General features: G+C 43.5%; 1 protein-coding gene across 1 annotated transcript in view; it reads right to left on the reverse strand.

The window, feature by feature from the left end:
- IPO7 (importin 7) overlaps positions 1-20,021 on the reverse strand; it is a 65,572-nt gene that overhangs the window by 40,306 nt on the left and 5,245 nt on the right. The window contains exon 2 of the mRNA XM_055282458.2: positions 3,947-4,028. Coding sequence (XP_055138433.1) covers positions 3,947-4,028 — 82 coding nt within the window. The remainder of the gene's footprint in view (positions 1-3,946; positions 4,029-20,021) is intronic.

A 20,021-nucleotide genomic window follows, 5' to 3' on the forward strand; every position in this document is an offset into this window, starting at 1 on the left:
AAAAAATTAGCCGGGCGTGGTGGCGGGCGCCTGTAGTCCCAGCTACTCGGAGAGGCTGAGGCAGGAGAATGGCGTGAACCCGGGAGGCAGAGCTTGCAGTGAGCCGAGACTGCGCCACTGCACTCCAGCCTGGGCGACAGAGCAGGACTCCGTCTCAAAAAAAAAAAAAAAAAAAAAAAAATTCTGCAAAACACTGGATCTTCTCTAATTAGCAATTCTTATCTCAAGTCCTGTACTTATTTGAACAAGGATAATCGACAGAAATAGGATTTTTATATTCTAGTTTGCCTTAATTTAGGAATTAAATATTCCATATTACAGTATTTCAAATAGATTAACATTATATATTAAAATACCCCTCAACAAGGTATTTTTATGAGATGGAGTCTCGCTCTGTCACCAGGCTGGAGTGCAATGGTGCAATCTCAGCTCACTGCAACCTGACTCCCTAGTTCAAGCGATTCTCCTTGCCTCAGCCTCCCGAGTAGCTGGGATTACAGGCATGCACCACCATGCCCAGGTAAGTTTTGTATTTTTAGTAGAGACGAGGTTTCACCATGTTGGCCAGGATGGTGTCACTCTCCTGACCTCATGATCCACCCGCTTCGGCCTCCCAAAGTTCTGGGACTATAGGCGTGAGCCAACGTTTCAAGATAAACTACACCTACAATAAAGAATCAAATAGGACCAACAAAGTCCAGGTTATTACTACTACAGAATTTTGGTTCTTTTTCTCCAAAACAGAATAGAGACCAATACTAAGACCACACAACAGTCCCAATGTCTCTGGATGCAACCTCTGAATATTTCCATTCTAAGTAAAGAATGGGATATATGCTTATGTAATTTGGAATTTTAAACATTTTTTGCCCCAACAATACAGAACTTGGAACTGCACTGTAAGGATCTCATGATTCAGTCTACTCTAGCCAGAATGCTTGAGCAAAGACAGAATGAACTAATCATTCGAAATCTAGCAGATGAAACCACCATATGCCATGCACTACAGAATCTCATTCAATTATTCCAAAAACATAATTTTTTTTTTTCTTTTTTGAGAAAGAGTCTCACACTGTTTCCCAGACTGGAGTACAATGGCACAATCTCGGATCACCACAACCTCCATCTCCCAGGCTCAAGCAATTCTCCTGCCTCAGCCTCCTGAGTAGCTGGGATTACAGGTGCATGCCACTACCACCCGGCTAATTTTTTTGTATTTTTAGTAGAGACAGGGTTTCACCATGTTGACCAGGCTGGTCTTGACTTCAAATGATCCCCCATCCACGGCCTTCCAAAGTGCTGGGATTACAGGTGTGAGCCACCGTGGCCAGCCCCAAGTATATAATTTTTAAATTAATGATATTTTAAATTTTTTGACTAATTCCATAGTTTAACTGCTTCCAATTGTGTACACACTAAAACAATTTCCTAGTTTAATTTATTTTTCTAATAAACATAACCAAGTCTCTAGAATTTATTAATATCACTCCTAAAGGCCAAACACTTAACTTCTTAGTAAAATTTTGGATTTAAAGGCAGATTCTTATCTAAAAATGGGAAAATGTAAGCTTCACTAGTAAAAGACAAATGAGACTTGAATATATATAAAAAAGAAACAAGACCAGGCACAGTGGCTCATGTCTTTGATCCCAGCACTTTGGGAGGCTGAAGCGAGAGGATCACTTGGGGCCAGGAATTCAAGACCAGCCAGAGTGGCTAACGCCTGTAAATCTCAATACTTTGGAAGCCGAAACCAGCCGGGACAACACAGTGAGACCCCGTCTCCACCAAAAAAAAAAAAAAAAAGACCAGCCTCAGCAACATAGTAAGATTCCATCTCTACAAAATAAAATAATTAGATGGTGTAGTGACACATGCCTGCAGCCCCAGATGCTTGGGAAGCTAAAGCAGAAAGATTATTTGAGCCCAGGAGTTTGAAGATTCAGTGAGCTATAACTGAGTCACTGCACCCCAGCCTGGGCAAGGATCAAGACCCTGTGGAAGAAAGGAAAGGAAGGAAGGGAAGGAGGGAAAGAAGGAAGGCAAGGAAGGAAAGGGAGGGAAAAGAAACAATAAAAATTACCCTTTTCTATTAAATTAGAAATATTTACAAAAAGATTTACTGCTGACCAGTGAGTTTAGTCATTTACATAAAATTGTTTGCTTTTAAAAAAGTCATGGCCAGGCATGGCAGCTCACGCCCATAATCCTAGCACTTTGGAAGGCCCAGGAAGGCAGATAGCTTGAGCTCACAAGTTTGAGACCAGCCTGGACAATATGACAGGACCCCGTCTCTACAGAAAATACAATTCTCAGGGCATGACGGTGCGTGCCTATGGTCCCAGCTACTCAGAAGGCTGAGGTGGGAGGATGGCTTGAGCCTGGGAGGCAGAGTTCACAGTGAGTCAAGAGGAGGCTACTGAGGGCCGGGTGCGGTGGCTCACGCCTGTAATCCCAGCACTTTGGGAGGCAGAGGCGGGAGGATCACGAGGTCAAGAGATCAAGACCATTCTGGCTAACACGGTGAAACCCCGTCTCTACTAAAAAATACAAAAAAGTAGCCGGGCGTGGTGGTGGGCGCCTGTAGTCCCAGTTACTCAGGAGGCTGAGGCAGAATGGTGTGAACCCGGGAGGCGGAGCTTACAGTGGGCGGAGATTGCGCCACTGCACTCCAGCCTGGGCGACAGAGCGAGACTTTGTCTCAAAAAAAAAAAAAAAAAAAAGAAAAAAGAAAAAAAAAATCTGAAGACCGGAACTATGTAAAGAAAAAGAAATGCTCAGTATACATTAAGTGAAATGAGGAAAACAAATTTATTTATTTATTTATTTATTTTGAGATGGAGTCTCACTCTGTTGCCCAGGCTAGTGTGCAGTGGTGCCATCGTGGCTCACTGCAAGCTCCGCCTCCCAGGTTCACGTCATTCTCCTGCCTCAGCCTCCCGAGTAGCTGGGACTACAGGCGCCCACCACCATGCCCGGCTAATTCTTTGTATTTTTAGTAGAGACAGGGTTTAACCGTGTTAGCCAGCATGGTCTAGTTCTCCTGATCTCGTGATCCCCCCGCCTTGGCCTCCCAAAGTGCTGGGATTACAGGCGTGAGCCACCGTACCCAGCCCCAACAAAATTTTTAACAAAATAGGTGCAGGGGAAAAGAACAGCAAGAAATAACACAAAAATGTAATCTGTTTTTCTAGAATGATGAAATTATTGGTACTTTATATTTCCCGTAACAAAATTATTACATCTGCAAATAAATTAAAAAGAAATGAAAAGGCTGGGAGTGGTGGCTCTCGCCTGTAATCCCAGCTACTCAGGAGGCTAAGGCAGAAGAATCACTTGAACCTAGGAGGCAGAGGTTACAGTGAGCCGAGTTCGCACCACTGCACTCCAGCCTGGATGACAGAGTGAGACTGTCTCAAAAAAAAAAAAAAAAAAAAGAAAAGAAAGAAATTAAAAATGTAAACTCCATTATTTTTTACAGACTAACATAATATTCAGAAAAGTAGTATGCCACATTTTCAGACTATTTGATACTGAGGGAAATGGCTCAATATGTTGAACAGGAACTAAAAATAGTATAATACTTTTTAAACTGTTAAAACGATAAAAGCAAAAAGGTGTTTAAGAGATGACTATATAAACAAACATGTTTGAGTCTTATAATCACCCATCAGGGAAGGACTCTAAAAATACATAGAACCTTTTAATAAACCCCATCGATTTCTATTTGAAGCTTCTCTTTTAATTCAACTAAATGTCAAATTATTCCTTTAAACTCTGCCACCAGATATCAAGGTACCTGATGTTAGCTGTAAACACTGAAGGTAAACAAATTACCTGGGGAGAAAAAAATTGCCAAAGGGCCTTCCCAAGACACTTCTGCTATTCGATTATGAACCTTTTAAACAACAGATTACATACACTCAAAATAATTTAGGAAACTTGCCTGCCTGTCTCACAGGTAAATCCAGCTGTTCCGACATAGTAATCTGGAGCAGTGTTGAGACAAAATTCAGAGACTTGTGTGCCTACAAAGAAAAAAAAGTCCATTTTAAACTTCTACAAATAAATATACTTTAAAATTACAGATCAAAGAGGCTCCAATACATTTCCATTGCTTGTCTCGCACAAAAGGCTCTTCATAACTGGTTCCAGCCTAATTTCTCATCACTCCATTATACTGAATTTTAAGGAATTTGATGACTTAAATCCTAAAACTTTTTGGATGTTTGCATTAGTCTGTATAGCACTGCACTTCCCATTTATCCCAACTAGCATTCTTTTTTCTCTCTCTTTTGAGACAGTCTCACTCTGTTGCCCAGAGGAGTGCAGTTACGCAACCTTGGCTCACTGCAACCTCCGCCTCCCCAGGTTCAAGTGATTCTCCTGCCTCAGCCTCCAGAGTAGCTGAGACTACAGGCGCGCACGACCACACCCCGCTGTTTTTTTTTTCTTTTCTTTTCTTTTTTCTTTTTTTTTTTTTTGAGACAGAGTCTTGCTGTCGCCCCCAAGGCCAGAGTGCAGTGGCATAATCTTGGCTCACTGCAACCTCCACCTCCTGGGTTCAAGCGATTCTCCTGCCTCAGCCTCCTGAGTAGCTGGGAATAGCGCCACCATGCCCAGCTAATTTTTGTATTTTTTTAGTAGAGCCGGGGTTTCACCGTATTGGCCAGGCTGGTCTCGAACTCCTGACCTCGTGATCTGCCTGCCTCAGTCTCCCAAAGTGCAGGGATTACACGTGTGAGCCACTGTGCCCAGCCCTAATTTTTTACATTTTTGCTAGAGTCGGGGGTTTCACCATATTGGCCAAGCTGGTCTCGAACTCCTGACCTCGTGATCCACCCGCCTCAACCTCTGAAAGTACTGGGGTTACAGGCGTGAGCCATCGCGTCTGACCCCCAGCTAGCATTCTTTTTTTTTTTGAGACAGAGTCTCTCGCTCTGTCGCCTGGGCTGGAGTGCAGTGGCATGATCTCGGCTCACTGCAACCTCTGCCTCCTGGGTTCAAGCGATTCTTCTGCCTCAGCCTCCCGAGTAGCTGGGACTACAGGCACGCACCACCATGCCCGGTTAATTTTTATATTTTTAATAGAGACAGGGTTTCACCATATTGGCCAGGCTGGTCTCGAACTCCTGACCTTGTGATCTGCCCACCTTGGTCTCCCAAAGTGTTGGGATTACAGGCATAAGCCACTGTGCCAGGCCCTCCAGCTAGCATTCTTAACCTACACTGGTGACAGCAGCTCAAAAACATCCTCTGTGACACCTGTTTCCTCTTTTAAGTAATTTCTCCATAGAAACATTTCATTAAATGGCCAGACACATACGAAATCAATAAAAATGAACAGTTTGGTCCAGGCATGGTGGCTCTGGGAGGCCGAGGCACGTGGATTGCAATGAATAGTTTGGGGGTAGTGTCCAAGGTGGTAATAATGTTATTTCTTGATATGACTGCTGTTTTATACAAGTGTGCTCAGTCTGTGAAACTTGACTGTATACCTTTATGACCACCTTTGTGTACACATGTTACATTTCAAAAGAAAGTTAAAGATCAATAGCTTTGAACATACAATAAAAGAATACAGACTATATAATCATAATTTAATAAATACATTTATATGAATATGCAATAGAATTTCCCACATTTTTAAATTTTTAAATTTTCCACATTTTACATTATAGACCTGGATCACTTTCATTAACGGTACAAAAAGGTAACATATTCCTAAATTTGTCATATTTGCTTCTGATTTTGTTTTTAGTTGTTTTTTTTTTTTTTAATTTTTTGTTTGCTTTGTTGCTGTTGTTGTTAGATATCAGGTCTCGCTATGTTGCCCAGGCTGGTCCTAAACTGCTAGGCTAGGCTCAGGAGCTCCTGCCTTAGTCTCCTAAAGTGCTGGGATCACAGGCGTGAGCCACCACACCTAGCCTGCTTCTCATTTAAAGAACTGAACATTTTATCTTGAAATGGTGGGCAAAACAATCTTTTTAAAATTAACATTCAAGTCAAATCCCTTCTTGTATATTTTCTCAGTTTCATTCTCCTTTGTCCCAATATGACCGCCACTTATACTGTCATCTTTTAGCTCAAGTATTTTTCTACACATGTTCACATGAACAATATTCTGATTTTTATTTTAGTATCTTTCTTTTTTTCGAGACAGAACTTCACTCTTATCTCCCAGGCTGGAGTGCAACGGTGCAATCTCGGCTCACTGCAACCTCCGCCTCCCAGGTTCAAGCGATTCTCCTGCCTCAGCCTCCAGAGTAGCTGGGATTACAGGCACGTGCCACCACGCCCAGCTAATTTTTGTATATTTAGTAGAGACGGGGTTTCGCCATGTTGGCCAGGCTGGTCTTGAACTTCTGACTGCAGGTGATCCACCCGTCTCGGCCTCCCAAAGTGCTGGGATTACAGGCGTGAGCCACCTGTGCCCAGCTATTTTAGTATCTTCTTACAGACTTTACCCCACTCTGCAAACACATTCTTACAGAGAATTTTCCGGCTGGGTGCAGAATTTTCCTTTGAATATAATTTTCCTTTGAATATAAAAAATTATTTCACATTAGAATCTAGACTTTATTCTTTCAATCACTCCAAAAATTATTTATTTAGGTGTTTGTGGTATAAGACATTATGCCAGGAGCTGAGACTACAGGGTTGAATAGGACAACCGGGCTCTACGACCTCATGGCAACTTATAGTGTTGTCAAGAAATACAAGATAACCAAATAGATAATTGCAATAAAGTACAATCGGGGATAATTGCAATAAAATACAGTCGGGGTCCCCATATTTGTGGGTCCCAAATCCATGAATTCAACCAACCACAGATGAAAAATATTTGGGGGAAATTTTTTTAAATAACAATACAACAATGAAAATAATACAAACTTAATACAAGTACAGCAACTATTTACATAGCATTTACATTGTATTAGGTATTAAAAGCAACCTAGAAAGATTTAAAGTGTTCAGGGGGATGTGTACAGGTTATAAGCAAATATTACACCATTTTATATAAGGGACTTCAGCATCCATGAATTTTGATATCCGTGGGGGTCCTGGAACCAATCCTTCATAGTTACCAAGGGAAAAGTGTGTAATGGAAGTGGCAGTATGCAAGAATCAGAAGGAGGATCCAGTAATACAGAAGACCTGAACAGAAGGAGTTAGGTGGATGAAAGGGAGGTATTGACCCTTTCCACTACCCTAGATGTGAACACTGTCAACCACTATCACTTTACTTAAACACCATTCCACCTATGCCATTTAGCATACCACTTATTCTGGTCTCTCTCCTTCTCAGGCTCCTTTACTGATTTCTCATCCTGTTTAATCTATAAATGCTAAAATTCACCAGGACTTGGTCATAGGCCATCTTTCTTCTCCCCAGATGATCTCATCCAATCACTATCTTTACAAAGCATACTTTTCCCCTCAAAATTATTACTCTACTTCCCTGCACCACTTCTCCCAACCTCTCTTCACTATCCTCACAGTAATCCTCACCACTTTCCTCTTCATCAACCCAATTTAATATATCAAGTCCTGTCAATTCTATACCCAAAATCCTTCTTTAAAATGCTGCCGGGCGTGGTGGCTCACGCCTGTAATCCCAGCACTTTGGGAGGCCGAGGCGGGTAATCACCTGAGGTCAGGAGTTCAAGACCAGCCTGACCAACATGGAGAAACCCTGTCTCTGCTAAAAATACAAAATTAGCCAGGGTGGTGGCGCATGCCTGTAGTCCCAGCTACTCGGGAGGCTGAGGCAGGAGAATCGCTTGAACCCGGGAGACAGGTTGCGGTGAGCCGAGATCGTGCCATTGTACTCCAGCCTGGACAACAAGAGCGAAACTCCGTCTCAAAAAAAAAAAAAAAAAAAAAATGCATCCACTTTCTCCATTCCCATGAACACCAACCTAGTCCAAGTGATTATCATCCCTTTTAATTTAACTATCTGTGTCCCCAATCATTCGCCATTTAGCAGCCAAAGATATTTTAAAATTATAAATCAATCCCCTTTAAGCAAACATTTTAACAAGCTTTCTACTGCACCTTCCAAGGTCCTACATAAAGACATCTTGTCTCTGCCATTTTCTTCAGCCTCATTTTTTTTTTTTTTTTTTTGAGACGGAGTCTCGCTCTGTCGCCCAGGCTGGAGTGCAGTGGCGCAATCTCGGCTCACTGCAAGCTCCGCCTCCCGGGTTCACGCCATTCTCCTGCCTCAGCCTCTCCGAGTAGCTGGGACTACAGGCGCCCGCCACCACGCCCGGCTAATTTTTTGTCTTTTTTAGTAGAGACGGGGTTTCACCGTGGTCTCGATCTCCTGACCTCGTGATCCGCCCGCCTCGGCCTCCCAAAGTGCTGGGATTACAAGCGTGAGCCACCGCGCCCGGCCTCATTTTTAAAAACTTTCTCAACACGCTCTCCTCACTGCCCCACCTACCAGCCTTTAGGTTCTTTCAACAAGAAACATATTTAACAGATACAAAATCACAGCTAGATAGAACTAGTAAGTTCTAGTGTTCTATAGCACTGTAGGGTAACCATAATTAACAACAATTTATTGTATTTTTTTTTTTTTTTCTGAGATGGAGTCTCGCTCTGTCGCCCAGGCTGAAGTGCAGTGGCGTGACCCTGGCTCACTGCAAGCTCCGCCTCCCAGGTTCACGCCATTCTCCTGCCTCAGCCTCCCGAGTAGGTGGGACTACAGGCACCTGCCACCATGCCCGGCTAATTTTTTTGTATTTTTAGTAGAGATGGGGTTTCACCGTGTTAGCCAGGATGGTCTCGTTCTCCTGACCTCGTGATCCGCCCGTCTCGGCCTCCCAAAGTGCTGGGATTACAGGTGTGAGCCACCGTGCCTGGCCTATTGTATATTTTCAAATAGCTAGAAGAGCAGATTTTCAATGTTCCTAGCCCAAAGAAATGATACACATTTGAGATGACTATGCTAATTACCCTGATTTGATCATTATGTTGTTGTATACGTGTACTGAAACACCACTGTACCCCATAAATATGTATTATACAATTATCATGTATCAATTAAAAAATAATAAAAGCAAAAAGAAAAACACATGACTTCATTTCAGAGTCTTTGTACATGCTGTGTCCTTCTACCTACAACATCCTTGTCTTGCATGCACCACCAGTTAACTGGTTCACAGCTTCACATTCTTTGGGTCTCGGCTCAAACATTATTTCCTTAGAGAAGCCTTTTCTGCCTGATTACTCAAGCTAAAGTAGGGCTCCCTATTGTTCTCATAACCATTATTTTTCTTCATAATGCTTATTACATATTTGTTTACTATATTTGTAGATGGGTCTTATGCCTGTTTCTCCTATTAATTAGACTCTAAGCCCCACTGAATAAGGACTATACTGTTTATATCCCCAGTTCTTCATATGACACTTGGCATTTAAGCTATTAAAAAAATTCACTGAATGAATTGGAAGAGCCAAGAAATAAATGCCTTGGAAGATGTGATTGCCTAGGGGCAGTGTAGAGTAAGAAAGGTTTTTATATTTAAGGGACACTACTAACCACACTACTAGGGCACTTTTCAGACCATTTACATTACAGTATATATCTTATCTCTTGCATCAAATCATGAATTCCTGGAATGAACTGCTGCAATCAGATAGTCTTGGTTGTAAATCTAGGCGATGCCACTGCCTAGAATGCTAAGCCTTCAACAAGTTGATTCAGTAAATCTAAGTCTCAATTACAAAATAAGAGTAATAAAATCTACTTCACAGGATGGCTATAAGGAGTATATAAAACAACACAGAAAATATCTTAGCAAATATCAAGACATAACAAATTTTATATCCTTTATATGTCCATATTCAGTAGAATCTCACCTTTCTCAGAGTACGCTCTAACATCAGTAAGGTGTAAATCGATGTATAGCCAAGTTACCCTTTAGTTCTTTAAATCGTCCACAAAGCACACATATATGGTTTTGTGTATACAATCTCTCTTGAGATCCCAACATTGAAGTTTTTCCTTAACTTGAAACAGACTACTTTATATGATTAGAACCCCAGATTAAACTGTTGGTTTATGTTTGGGAGCCATTTTGGAACAACCAAAACTGTCCAGCACAGTGACTCACACCTGTAATCCCAGTGCTTTGGGAGGCTGATACAGGAGGATCACCCGAGGTCACGAGTTCAAGACCAGCCTGAGCAACATAGCAAGACACTACCTCTACAGAAAATTTTAAAAAAAAAATTTTTTTTTTTGAGATGGAGTCTCACTCTGTCGCCCAGGCTGGAGTGCAGTGGCGCAATCTTGGCTCACTGTAACCTCTACCCTCCGAGTTCAAGTGATTCTCCTGCCTCAGCCTCCCGAGTAGCTGGGATTACAGGCACCTGCCACCGCGCCCGGCTAATATATATATATTTTTTGTATTTTTAGTAAAGACGGGGTTTCACCATCTTGGCCAGGCTGGTCTTGAACTCCTGACCTCGTGATCCACTGCGCCCAGCCTGAAAATTATAATAGCCGGGAGTGGAAGCATGCGTTTGTAGTTCGAGGCTGCAGTGAGCTATGATCACACCACTCCACTCCAGCCTGGGCAACAAAGCAAGACCTCAACTCTAAACAACAACAAAAACCGCCACTGTTTTTGTTGGCTGGACAGATGTATAGCTACATAACGTGTGTTAAGGCAGGCAAATCTAACCTATAGTAATAGAAGTCAGAAAAATAGTAACTTGGAGGAGAAACAATAATGAATAGGAAGAGTATCACAGAAACTTTCTAGGCCAATGAAAATGTTACATGTGTCTTAGCCTGGGTGCTGGTTACCCAGATTTAACTTAAAAAAACAAAATTGAAACTATTTTTACCCCAACTTTCCCAGCAGCATTACTCATAATACTCTAAAAGTAGAAACAACCTGTATGCTCATCAACTAATGAAAGTAAAATGTGTCTTATCGATACATACAATAGAATGCTATTTGACAATTAAAAAATGAAATATTGATACATGTTACAACAATGTATGAACTTTGAAAACATAATACTGTATGAAAGAAGCCAGTCACAAAAGACTACATATTGTATGATTCCAATTACATGAAATGTCTGGAATACACAAATCTACATAGACAGAAAATAGGAGTGTTGCCTAGGGCTAGGATGGGGGTCGGGGCGGAATGGGGAGTGACTGGTAAGATATGAATTTTCTTTGTGGGGTGATGGAAATGTTTTAAAGATTGGGTGATGGCTGTACAACTGTGAACATACTAAAAGCCACTGTATTGCATACTTTAAATGTGTGAATAGTTAAATCGACAACACTGAACTATGAAAATAAGCACTTACCACTTTTTTTTTGAGATAGAGTCTTGCTTTGTCTCCCAGACTGGAGTGCAGTGGCGCAATCTCGGCTCACTGCAACCTCTGCCTCCCAGGTTGAAATGACTCTCCTGACTCAGCTTCCTGAGTAGTTGAGATTACAGGGGCATGTGCTGCTACGCCCAGCTAATTTTTGTATTTTTAGTAGAGATAGGTTTTCACTATGTTGGCCAGGCTGGTCTCCAACTCCTGACCTCAAGTGGTCTGCCCACCTGGGCCTCCCAAAGTGCTGGGATTATTAGGGGTGAGCCACCACGCCCGGCCCAACGCTCATCACTTTATTAACCTTATTAATTACCTTCAAAAACATATAAGTCTAAATTTTAAAAGTGTGATGGATGAAAAAAAGCATAACTTTCAGGCAGGCGTGGTGGCTCACGCCTGTAATCCCAGCACTTTGGGAGGCTGAGACGGGTGGATCACCTGAGGTCAGGAGTTTGAGACCAGCTTGACCAACATGGTAAAACCCCGTCTTTATTTAAAGAAAAAAATAGGCCGGGCGCAGTGGCTCATGCTTGTAATCTCAGCACTTTGGGAGGCCGAGGCAGGTGGATTACGAGGTCAGGAGATCGAGACCACGGTGAAACCTCGTCTCTACTAAAAATACAAAAAATTAGCCAGGCGTGGTGGTGGGCGCCTGTAGTCCCAGCTACTCGGAGAGGCTGAGGCAGGAGAATGGCGTGAACCCGGGAGGCGGAGCTTGCAGTGAGCCGAGATTGCGCCACTGCACTCCAGCCTGGGTGACAGAGCGAGACTCCATCTCAAAAAAAAAGAAAAAAATACAAAAATTAGCCAGACGTGGTGGCGGCTGCCTGTAATCCCAGCTACTTGGGAGGCTGAGGCAGGAGAATCACTAAAACCTGGGAGGTAGAGGTTGCAGTGAGCCGAGATTGCGCCATTGCACTTCAGCCTGGGGAATGGAGTGAGCCTCTGTCTCAAAAAAAAGCAAAACTTTATAACTTTCAGACAACTAAGCTAAAGTAAAAATAAGAAAGGATATTTCTGTTAGCGGGGATATAGTACAGGCAATGTCAACCAGGGACATCTATCTAGCTGCCCCATACACATTTCTACCCACCTGAAATCCTTAAAACATGAAGACTTGTATTCTCCCAAAGAAGGTAACAAATGAGGGCCGGGGGCGGTGGCTCACACCTGTAATCCCTGCACTTAGGGAGGCCGAGGCAGGCAGATCACAAAGTCAGGAGTTCGAGACCAGCCTGGCCAACATGGTGAAACCCCATCTCTACTAAACATACAACAATTAGCCGGGCATGGTTGGGAGGCGCCTGTAATCCCAGCTACTCGGGAGGCTGAGGCTGGAGAATGGCTTGAACCTGGGAGGTGGAGGTTGCAGTGAGCCGAGATCATACCACTGCACTCTAGCCTGGGCGAAAGAGTGAAACTCCATCTCAAAAAATAAAAATAAAAATAAAATAAGCTTAATTAAAAATACCACTAGTATCAATCTTTATCACAAAAACCCTTTAAAATTTGGGCAATTATGGTATTATTGTCAACAATTTGGCAAACATCAATACAGGCCTCAGAAGATGCTACAATAGATTTTTTATACAAGTCAAAATATAAATATAACTTCCAGATGCTGCCCCTAATTATATGCCCAGTAGTCCCCTTCTCAAGTTCCTGGATTCTAGCATAGAACTGAAGCACCAAATGAGTCATTATACATCATTAATTAGGGCTAAAACTCCTAATACTCTAGTTTTAAAAGCTCTTAACCATAACACAAAACCACCTTCCTAGACATCTTTGAACCTTCTCATTATCTGTCATCAACCCAGATAATCTCAATAGTCACCCTTAATTCATCTCATCAAAATTCTTCAACAAACCCAACTCCATTCTACTTACTAGTACTGACAATGCGCCAGACACTATGGAGAAAAAAAGATCAGCATGAAGTTATGTTGGGAGTTTAATTCCAGTTGGGCTAATAAGTAAAATTTCAAGTTAGAACCTAAGGGACGTAAACTCAGAAATCAGAGAAGACTTTGAACAGTGAAAGATAAAAATGAATTGGTAGGTTGTGGCCAAAAAATTTAATGAGTATGAATTTTTTGTGAAAGGTTTTACATGATCAGATTTATGCTATAGGAAAATGAGGTCTTGAAGCACTGTGAAGAATGTAATGAAGAATGTAATTCAAGGATTGATGACTATAAAACATGAATGAAAAACTATTAGTAAAACAGGTAGTAGCAATAGGCCTCAAAAACCTAGGCCCCTATTCTACTACACAGCCGGCTTCCCTGCTGCTTTCTATGCCACCCAAAATAAGCTCAACTTTAAAAAACAGAAAAAGAAAAACGCACACTCTCACATCAACGAATTTCCCAATATGGCCACCCTTTTAGCTTACAATCTTATCCTGCCCCCTTCCTAGCATTCCACTCACTAACACTGTAATCAGAAACTGCTTTCCCCTCAGACTGTGTGGAAAATTAATAATAATTTTATTTTTTATTTATTTTTTTTGAGATGTTGTCTCACTCTGTCGCCCAGGCTGGAGTGCAGTGGCGCGATCTCGGCTCACTGCAAGCTCTGCCTCCCGGGTTAACGCCATTCTCCTGCCTCAGCCTCTTGAGTAGCTGGGACTACAGGTGCCCGCCACCACTCCCGGCTAATTTTTTTTTATTTTTAGTAGAGACGGGGTTTCACCGTGGTCTCGATCTCCTGACCTCGTGATCCGCCCGCCTTGGCCTCCCAAAGTGCTGGGATTACAGGCGTGAGCCACCACACCCGGCCTTTTTAAAATTATTATTAGGCCGGGCGCGGTGGCTCACGCTTGTAATCCCATCACTTTGGGAGGCTGAGGTGGGCGGATCACGAGGTCAGGAGATCAAGGCCATCCTGGCTAACACCGTGAAACCCTGACTCTACTAAAAATACCAAAAATTAGCCGGTTGTGGTGGTGGGTGCCTGTAGTCCCAGCTACTCGGGAGGCTGAGGCAGGAGAATGGCGTGAACCCAGGAGGCGGAGGTTGCAGTGGGCCGAAATCGCGCCAATGCACTCCAGCCTGGGCGACAGAGCGAGACTGTGTCTCAAAAAAAAAAAAAATAAATAAATAATAATAATAATTTTAAAAATTAAAAGGCTGGGCACGATGGTTCATGCCTGCAATCCCAGTACTTTGGGAGGCTGAGGAGGGCAGATCACGAAGTCAACAGATGGAGACCATCCTGGCCAACATGGTGGAACCCGTCCCTAAAAATACAAAAATTAGCTGGGCGTGGTGGCACACGCTTGTAATCCCAGCTACTTGGGAGGCTGAGGCAGGAGAATCGCTTGAACCTGGGAGGCAGAAGTTGCAGTGAGCCAAGATAGCACCACTGCACTACAGCTGGGAGACAGAGACTGTCTCAAAAAAATTAAAAGAAAAAAATTAGAAATTGCTTTTCCAAGGTTACCAATACTTTAAGGCATTTTCTCAGAAAGTCTTCAGTTTGTTTAACCTCTCTCATTTAGGAGTATCAACACCCCTTTCTTTTTTCTAAAATTTTTTTACTCATTTTCAAAAGTAATTCATGCTCTTTGGTAGAGAATTTATTAAATCTATGTAAGAAAAAGGAAATTAGGCCTGGTGTGGAAGCTCACGCCTGTAATCCCAACACTTTGGGAGGCCGAGGAGGGCAAATCACCTGAGGTCAGGAGTTCGAGACCAGCCTGGCCAATGTGATGAAACCCCTTCTCTACTAAAAATATAAAAAAATTAGCCAGATGTGGTGGTGGTTGCCTTGTTATCCCAGCTACTAGGGAGGCTGAGGCAGGAGAACTGCTTGAACCCAGGAGATGGAGGTTGCAGTGAGCTGACACAGTGCCACTGCACTCCAGCCTGGGCAACAGTGAGACTCCGTCTCAAGAAAAAAAGAAAAAGAAAGAGGAAACTAACCACTAACCACAAGCAACCTTCTTAAAATGATCTTTCTTGGCTTCTCTATTACTTTTATGCACAAAATCTCCAGTCTGCTTTTTCAGATGTTTATCAAAGTACTCAAAATAGGCATGGTTGAAAGTTTAGCCCTCTAGTCCATCCCATACCTTTGGATCATACTACTGTAATCACCTGCCTGCAGAAGAATATCACTTTTCCATTGCTGCTTTCTCTCCTAAACTTCAGCTCCACATTCCAATTGCCTGCTAGACTTTTTCTACTTGATGTTTACCAGCTCCTCAAACTAGACACTCAAAATCAGTTTTCCCTCTGGACCCACATTTTCCAATGTAATCACTAACGCCAGTATCTTTTAAAACATACTCTTCAAGTCCGTAACTTTTTTTTTTTTTTTTTTTTTGAGACAGAATCTTGCTGTTGCCCAGGCTGGAATGCAGTGGAGCAATCTTGGCTCACTTCAGCCACTGCCTCCCAGGTTCAAGCGGTTCTCATGCCTCAGCCTCCTGAGTAGCTGAGACTACAGGCACGCAGCACCATGCCTGGCTAATTTTTGTATTTTAGTAGAGACAGGGTTTTGCCATGTTGACCAGGCTGGTCTTAAACGCCTGACCTCAGGTGATCCACCCACCTTGGCCTCCCAAAGTGCTGGGATTACAGGCCTGAGCCACCGCACCCGGCCAAAACTGTAACTTTGCATTATTTCTCTCCATTGAAATATAACCAAAGAGACTTTCAATTAGCTACTATACTTCAGACCATTTTTAAGGAACATAGGAGGTAGAAGAATCCTGTGCTATCAGATTTTTACATAAAATACAACCAAGTAATTTCAAGAGCCAAGGAACGTCTAACCTTTCTTGTTACTAAAGCATGTGACAAGCCGGACACAGTGGCTCACACCTGTAATCCCAGCACTTAGGGAGACCAAGGTGGGCAGATCACCTGAGGTCGGGAGTTCGAGACCAGCCTACCAACATGGAGAAACCCTGTCTCTACTAAAAATACAAAATTAGCCAGATGTGGTGATGCGTACCTGTAATCCCAGCTACTCAAGAGGCTGAGGCAGGAGAATCGCCTGAATCCGGGAGGCGGAGGTTGCGGTGAGCCAAGATTGCACCATTACACTCCAGTCTGGGCAACAAGAGCGAAACTCCGTCTCAAAAGAAAAAAAAAAAAAGAATTTGACAAAGGCAAATATGACATCTACTTTGGCTACATGAAATATGAGGCATAGTGAGGTTAAGTCATTATAGTCGTAGACTCAGGACAAGGCTAAGGCTCTTCACTGTGTCCCTCTGCCTTTGTTAAAAAAACAGTAATATTCCAGGTGCAGTGGCTCACACCTGTAATTCTAGCACTTTGGGAGACAAGGCTGGGCAACAAAGACAGACCTCGTCTCTACAAAAAGTCAAAAACTTAGCCAGGTGTGGTGGTACACGCCTGTAGTCCCAGCTAGTTGGGAGGCTGAGGCAGGAGGATAGCTTAATCCCAGGAGAGTCAAGGCTGCCATGAGCCATGTTCATACTACTGCACTCCAGCCTGGGTAACAAGTGTGAAACCCTGTCTCAAAAAATAATAACAATAAAAATAATTTTAAAATATTATTTTTATGCTTTCCAACTAGGAAATTTTATGTTATTTTATTTTATTTTTAAGATGGAGTCTTGCTGTCGCCCAGGCTGGAGTGCAGTGGTGTGATCTCTGCTCACTGCAAGCTCTGCCTCCCAGGTTCATGCCATTCTGCCTCAGCCTCCTGAGTAGCTGGAACTACAGGCACCCACCACCATGCCCGGCTAATTTTCTGTATTTTTAGTAGAAACGGGGTTTCACCATGTTAGCCAGGATGGTCTTTTTTTTTTTTTTTTTTGAGACGGAGTCTCGCTCTGTCGCCCAGGCTGGAGTGCAGTGGCACGATCTCGACTCACTGCAAGCTCCGGCTCCCCGGGTTCATGCCATTCTCCTGCTTCAGCCTCCCGAGTAGCTGGGACTACAGGCGCCCGCCAACACGCCCGGCTACTTTTTTGTATTTTTAGTAGAGACGGGGTTTCACCGTGTTAGCCAAGATGGTCTCGATCTCCTGACCTCGTGATCTGCCCGCCTCGGCCTCCCAAAGTGCTGGGATTACAGGCTTGAGCCACCGCGCCCAGCCTGCCAGGATGGTCTTGATCTCCTGACCTCATGATCCACCCGCCTCAGCCTCCCAAAGTACTGGGATTACAGGCGTGAGCCACCACGCCCAGCCAGAACTTTTATTTTATTTTTCTTTTTTTGAGACAGAGTCTCACACTGTTGCCCAGGCTGGAATGCAATGAGGTGATCTTGGCTCACTGCACCTCTGCCTCCCGGGTTCAAGCGATTCTCCTGCCTCAATCTCCCGAGTAGCTGAGATCACAGGCACCCACCACCACACCCGGCTAATTTTTCGTATTTTTAGTAGAGACAGGGTTTCACTATGTTGACCAGGCTTGTCTCGAACTCCCAACCTCGTGATCCGCCCACCTTGGCTTCCCAAAGTGCTGGATTACAGGCGTGAGCCACTGCACCTGGCCTCCAACTAGGAACTTTAAAAAAAACTTTTTTATTAGAAATCATTTAGCAGCCGGGCATCGTGACTCACACCTGTAATCCCAACACTTTGGGAGGCAGAGGCGGGGGGATCACCTGAGGTCAGGAGTTCAAGACCAGCCTGGCCAACAAGGTGAAACCCCATCTCTACCAAAAATACAAAAATTAGCCAGGAGTGGTGGCGGGCGCCTGTAGTCCCAGCTACTCCGGAGGCTGAGGCAGGAGAATTGCTTGAACCCAGAAGGCAGAGGTTGCAGCGAACCAAGATTGTGCCACTGCATTCCAGCCTGGGTGACAGAGCGAGGCTCTGGCTAAAAAAATAATTTTTTTGTAGTGACTGGGTCTCCCTATGTTGCCCAGGCTGGTCTCAAACTCCTGGACGAGCGATCCTCTTCCTGCTTTTACCTCCCAAAGTGCTGGGATTACAGGCGTGAGCCACTGCGCCCAGCCTCTTTCAGATCTTTAACAAGCTATGTCATTGAATAACTTGCTATCTAAGAGCCAAAGTATCCAGGGACTTTCCTTCTCCCAAATTCAGAACAGTACTTCAAAATATTCCTGGTGAAGGAATGTTATCTAAACTACAGGCTACTCTGGTCTTCCTAAAATATTTTGCTTAATTTCTAAACATTCCAAATTATCTTACAAATATGCCATTATTTTATACTTTTCCAGACCTAAGATTTTCATTAATTAAATACTTTTAATAAAATGAAATCAAATGAACCATTTATAAGTAAGGCATATCACATACAGCAGTAACAGTTAACCTTTTGTGACAATCCCAAAAGTGATCCAGGGTAGTGTGAGTTTAAAAAAAAAAAAAAAAAAAAAAAAACACAAAATATCAAGAAGCTTATCAAAAGCAAGCTCACTTTTTCATATAAAGCATGTGAGAATGTAGCACTGCTGCCTATATATATAAAACCATTAGGCCGGGCACGGTGGCTCAGGCCTGTAATCCCAGCGCTTTGGGAGGCCAAGACGGACAGATCACCTGAGGTCACAAGTTTGAGACCAGCCTGGCCAACATGGTGAAACCCCATCTCTACTAAAAATATAAAATTAGGCCAGGCGCAGTGGCTCACGCCTGTAATCCCAAGACTTTGGGAGGCTGAGGCAGGCAAATCACGCAGTGAGGAGTTCAAGACCAGCCTAGTCAACATGGTGAAACCCTGTCTCTACTAAAAACACAAAAATTAGCCGGGTGTGGTGCCGTGTGCCTGTAATCCCAGCTACTCGGGAGGCTGAGGCAGGAGAATTGCTTGAACCCAGGAGACGGAGGCTGCAGTGAGCCGGATGGCACCAATGCACTCTAGCCTGGGCAAAAAGAACGAAACCCCACTCAAAAAAAAAAAAAAAAGGCCGGGCACGGTGGCTCAAGCCTATAATCCCAGCACTTTGGGAGGCCGAGGCGGGTGGATCATGAGGTCAGGAGATCGAGACCATCCTGGCTAACACGGTGAAACCCCGTCTCTACTAAAAAAATACAAAAAAATTAGCCGGGCGTGTTGGCAGGCGCCTGTGGTCCCAGCTACTCGGGAGGCTGAGGCAGGAGAATGGCGTGAACCCAGGAGGTGGAGGTTGCGGTGAGCCAAGATCGCGCCACCGCACTCCAGCCTGGGGGACAGAGAAAGACTCCGTCTCAAAAAAAAAAAAAAAAAAGGTATATATATATATATATATATAATCATTATATACCATATTGAGCTTAGGAACTAAGAGTTTAAATGTCTCCTGGGTAAACCCTCCAATTCCACTTACAGCATTTTTCTTGGCTGCAAATGTAACAGGGGAGAGACTATCGATGCCGAGATCATATCCACCTTAGCCAAAATCAGATCTAATAGTTTCCTCACCCAAAACTTACATGTAGCTTTATTATAGTACTGAATACATGTATTGTAAGGGCCAGTGACGTGGTGATTATGGAGCTCTAGAAAGGCAGTGATCATAAATTTCTCTGCATCTAACTACTTAGCTCAGTGCCTAGCACACAGACATTTGCTGTTACATGAACCAGACTGGGAATTATCCTTTGGAATGAGTATTTCATAAAAACCTTCCTGGCATTATACTTAAAAATGCTGGGCTGGGGGCAGTGGCTCACGCCTGTAATCCCAGCACTTTGGGAGGCCGAGGCGGGCGGATCACGAGGTCAGG

Source organism: Symphalangus syndactylus, chromosome 6 (assembly GCF_028878055.3).
Source record: "Symphalangus syndactylus isolate Jambi chromosome 6, NHGRI_mSymSyn1-v2.1_pri, whole genome shotgun sequence".
Lineage (NCBI taxonomy): Eukaryota > Metazoa > Chordata > Mammalia > Primates > Hylobatidae > Symphalangus > Symphalangus syndactylus.